Raw genomic sequence first — 4,315 nt, 5'->3', positions numbered from 1 at the left:
TCCCCATGTATATCACTGAGAGTGAATACATGTCCCCATGTATATCACTGAGAGTGTATGTATGTCCTCATGTATATCACTGAGAGTGTATGTATATCCCCATAGCTGCCCAAGTCTCTTTCCCCATGTATATCACTGGTTCTCCTTTGTGAGTGCTTGCTGAGGGTTTGTTATTCCCAATGACACTGCTAGCCTGCAAGTCAGACTGTAGCTCAGACTGTGGTGAGCTTTGATGCAGACGTGTTGCCCCTGAAGCATTCGTCCCCAGGTGTGACAGCGGAGAGGCTTACAGTGCTGAGCCATCACAGTGGGTGACATTACTGTTAGCTACATGGCCTCTGTTTATATCTTGAGTACCCCTGATTTGAGGTAATGTGTTTGGATATCTTGTCAGGACAGGTGATGTTACCTTGAGTGTGGTTTCCCAAGGCTTCCTGGTGTGCTGTTACTGGGATCCTTCTGACTGTCAGACCTCACAGAGCTATATAGATGGGATAACCCTCCTCCTTCTGTGCCTGTGTTGGAGACCACTCACCTGAGGCTGGACCTGGTGTAGCATTCTGCTTATCTCACAGCTGCCTGAGGGAAGAAGGCCGGGCCCTGTACTGGGCTGCCTTGAGTATTTGATTTGGCTCAAAAGCAAGGACATAAAGGCTTGGCAAGAGGACTGCCCTGTTATGTAGAGGAGGGAAGAACTCTGACATTATGAGGGATTATTCCTGGAAGGCCACATTCATGTTTCAGCCCTGTGCTACCAGGACTTGGACACTAGGGAGGCTTGACCCTCACTATCTAGAATTGTGCAAAGGACAAGTTCTCTGTGTGACCATGGAAGCGATGAGCCACACGCTACTCTTGGGTGCTGAGAGTAATAGGCGTGCCCAAGCTCATTCTGTAGTGGGCAGCTCAGGTCTGTAAAGTTGCTGGCACCTGGGAGTTATCAGCGACCGTGGGCAAGAGTCACAGAGAGGATGTGGCTTGCTAGAACAAAGTGTGCTGGTGAAGTAGCCTGACAGTGATGTGTGAAAGCTGGAAGTGAGTTCCCAGGCAGAGTTAGCTCTGTCCACTCACATCCTGGTCCAATGATTGTGATACTGTTCAGTCTCATCCTGCCACCTACTGGTAGCATATCAGGATGATGACATTGATATGAACCGTGCAGCCACCATCCAGAATGTGGAAAACTTACCATTGGCAGCATAAGGGTAACTAGATGTGTGTGTTTGGATGTCGTGGTCTGAATGGATGTTGAGATGTCTTCTTTCTTTCAAGCCTCCCACCGACAGAGGCTGTCCATTGTCTTGTGTTTTCTCAGGTGCTATCGAGTGGGGACCCCTCAGTGGGTTCCTGGAGAGCTGCTAGGTGAGTGTCGTTGGAGTGTAGCTTGAATTCATATGCCGGTGGCTCTCTTGCTTTTACAGTTACATCCAAGAATCGATGCCCGGAGAGCTGATGAAAACCTGGGAATGCTTCTTGTAGAATTTTTTGAACTTTATGGAAGAAATTTTAATTACTTAAAAACTGGTATTAGAATAAAAGAAGGAGGTGCCTATATCGCCAAAGAAGAGATCATGAAAGCCATGACCAGTGGGTACCGACCATCGATGCTGTGCATTGAGGACCCCTTACTGCCTGGTGAGCTTGCCCCCTCTGGCTGGGAGCACAGTGCTGGCTTATCTCTACCAGCAGAACTCAGTGAGAACACTTTCAGGTTTCTAAGGAGTTTACTGCACTTTAAAATGTTTACATTCTGGAAACATCAGAACTAGGAAAGGCTAATCAGGGAATCCTCACAGGAAACATTCACTTCAGGAAGGAAGCATGGGCCAGGAAGTGAAGAGTGGGGTCTCCTGCAGGTGATTCTCCTGGCTTTCCTATGTCGGTGCAAATGTTGCTCTTGCAGTATGTGGTGACTGAGCTAGGACTCCAAGCCCCACTCCGTTGGCACGTGTAAGGGTGCCTGTCTCACCCACTGTGGTAACACTTGGTCTTTAAGTCCTTGCCAATCTGATAACTGCTGCACATTCTTGTTTAGTTATAGTCCTTCCTGGTGCTTGCTCTTCAACTCTGCACATGCCTATTGAGCCTGTCTTGGATGATAGGCTAAATGCATGATGGGATCAGGGCAGGCTGTGACAACAGGACAACGGGAGGCTGCAAAAGCCTTGGCTTTGTTCTTCTTTCGTGGAACTGTGCGCTGCGCTGCAGCCATGGTCTCCTGAGCTGGCCACATTGGTGTTCTGTGCTAGGGGAGCCTTATCCACATGACTCTCAGATCCCAGTTTGTGCCTTCATTTGTATTCAGTCTCTTATTATTCTGCTCCTGTTCCTTATTTATTTATTATCCTCAATTTTTAAAAATAATGTTTTTATTAGATATTTTCTTTATTTACATTTCAAATGTTACCCCTTTGCTGGTTTCCCCTCTGAAAACTCCCTATCCTCATCCCCCTTCCCCCTGCTCACCAACCCACCTACTCCCACTTCCCTGTCCTGGCATTCCCCTATATTGGAGCTTCGAGCCTTCACAAGACCAAGGGGTCTCTCCTCTCATTGATGTCCTACAAGGCCATCCTCTGCTACATATGTGGCTGGAGCCATGGGTCCCTCCATGTGTACTCACTGGTTGGTGGTTTAGTACCTGGGAGCTCTGGGGGGGTCTGATTGGTTGATATTATTGTTCCTCCTATGGGGATGCAAACCTCTTCAGCTCCTTCAGTCCATTCTCTAGCTTCTCCATTGGGGACCCTGTGCAGTGATTGGCTGTGAGCATCCACTTCTGTATTTGTCAGGCTCTGGCAGAGCCTCTCAGGAGACAGCTATATCAGGCTCCAGTCAGCAAACACTTGTTGGCATCCACAATAGTGTCTGGGTTTGTTGTCTGTATTTGGGATAGATCCCCAGGTGAGACAGTCTCTGGATGGCCTTTCTTTCAGTCTCTGCTCCATACTTTGTCTCCGTATCTCCTCCCATGGGTATTTTCTTCCCCCTACTGTCCTCAAATTTAATGATCATTTTTAAACTGTTCGTTCTAGGGTGAGACTAATTTCTTTAAAAATCTATTGAAAGGAAAATAGACAATTCTAGTCAGCTGTCTTTAAGTGGCTAACGGATCCCATAGATGGGGAGGTGGGATTTTCGTGGGAACGTCCTAACAGTGTGTCATCTACTTGAGTGTCCCATGTCTTCAGGTTCTATTTCAGTGTGCCTGCATTACTCCTGGACTGTAGCTGTGTCTAGGAAGATGAAATTCCAATATCCTCCCTAAAATCCCATACTTGAGGTGACTGAGCAGTGAATCTATGTAGGAGTTACAGTTCCTCTTGATGCTAGTGGTAACTTCATTTGCTTTGCTCTGTGAGTTTGTAATACAGCATTCTTCCCTTAAAGGGCTTCCTTCTAGTTCTGATGCTCTGTTTAGTGTGAGCGACCCCGTCACACTGTGTGCCACTTAGGGCTTATCATGGTATTGGTCATGCCAAGTCCACACTGCTGGTTGGTGTGTTGGATATTCTGGATTTCCTTGTGGTGTGGGCTTCCCTTTTTTTTTTTTTTTTTTTTCTTTTTCCCTTTTCTGCTACCTGGGGTCTTAGCAGACTCTGTGAACTGTCAGACACTTGTGACTGCCCCCTTTCCATTGTTAGGAATAGACTGGTCACAGAGTCTGAAGCACTGAACCTGAGTGCAATTGTATACCATGCGCTGTGTACTGCAGTCAGAGGCAGCTTGCAGCAGCTCGCTCGGGTCTGTGTTTACAGTAGCCTGTTGCTTGAGCTGCTGTAGTTGGGAGGCATTTGGTGGTGAGCCCCTATTCACAGTACCTTGTATGAGAGACAGGTGCCTTTGTGTTGCAGGAAACGATGTTGGGCGGAGTTCCTATGGGGCCATGCAGGTGAAGCAGGTGTTTGACTACGCTTACATTGTGCTCAGCCACGCTGTGTCACCGCTCGCCAGATCTTACCCCAACAGGGATTCTGAAAGGTAATGGGTCTTGTGCCTGGGTTCTGGGCTCCTCTTTCCTGTAGAGTAGCAGGTGTACTTTTCTCGTCATGTGCTTCTGTGGCATGGATGGGTACACTGTCATACTTGAGTGGACCTTGAGGAAAGCTTTTAGGGGCAACAAGATGGCTTTTGGGTATCCCGTGGCCTAGGACAGCATTTCTTAGTGGGGTGGTAATTTACTTGGGGCATTCTGTATTAGAGCAGATCCCTGACTTTGGAAGCCTCGGCTGGTGCCTGTCCAGCAGCTGTCAGGTGTGCTTGCTTAGGTTGTGTGCCTGTCCAGCAGCTGTCAGGTGTGCTTGCTTAGGTTGTG

General features: G+C 47.9%; 1 protein-coding gene across 1 annotated transcript in view; it reads left to right on the top strand.

Annotated features, from left to right (window-relative positions):
• Tent4a (terminal nucleotidyltransferase 4A) overlaps positions 1 to 4,315 on the top strand; it is a 36,708-nt gene that overhangs the window by 25,704 nt on the left and 6,689 nt on the right. The window contains exons 7-8 of the mRNA XM_029468235.1: positions 1,422 to 1,635; positions 3,855 to 3,981. Coding sequence (XP_029324095.1) covers positions 1,422 to 1,635; positions 3,855 to 3,981 — 341 coding nt within the window. The remainder of the gene's footprint in view (positions 1 to 1,421; positions 1,636 to 3,854; positions 3,982 to 4,315) is intronic.

Source organism: Mus caroli, chromosome 13, assembly GCF_900094665.2.
Source record: "Mus caroli chromosome 13, CAROLI_EIJ_v1.1, whole genome shotgun sequence".
NCBI lineage: Eukaryota > Metazoa > Chordata > Mammalia > Rodentia > Muridae > Mus > Mus caroli.
This window is presented reverse-complemented; position numbering and strand designations above follow the sequence as displayed.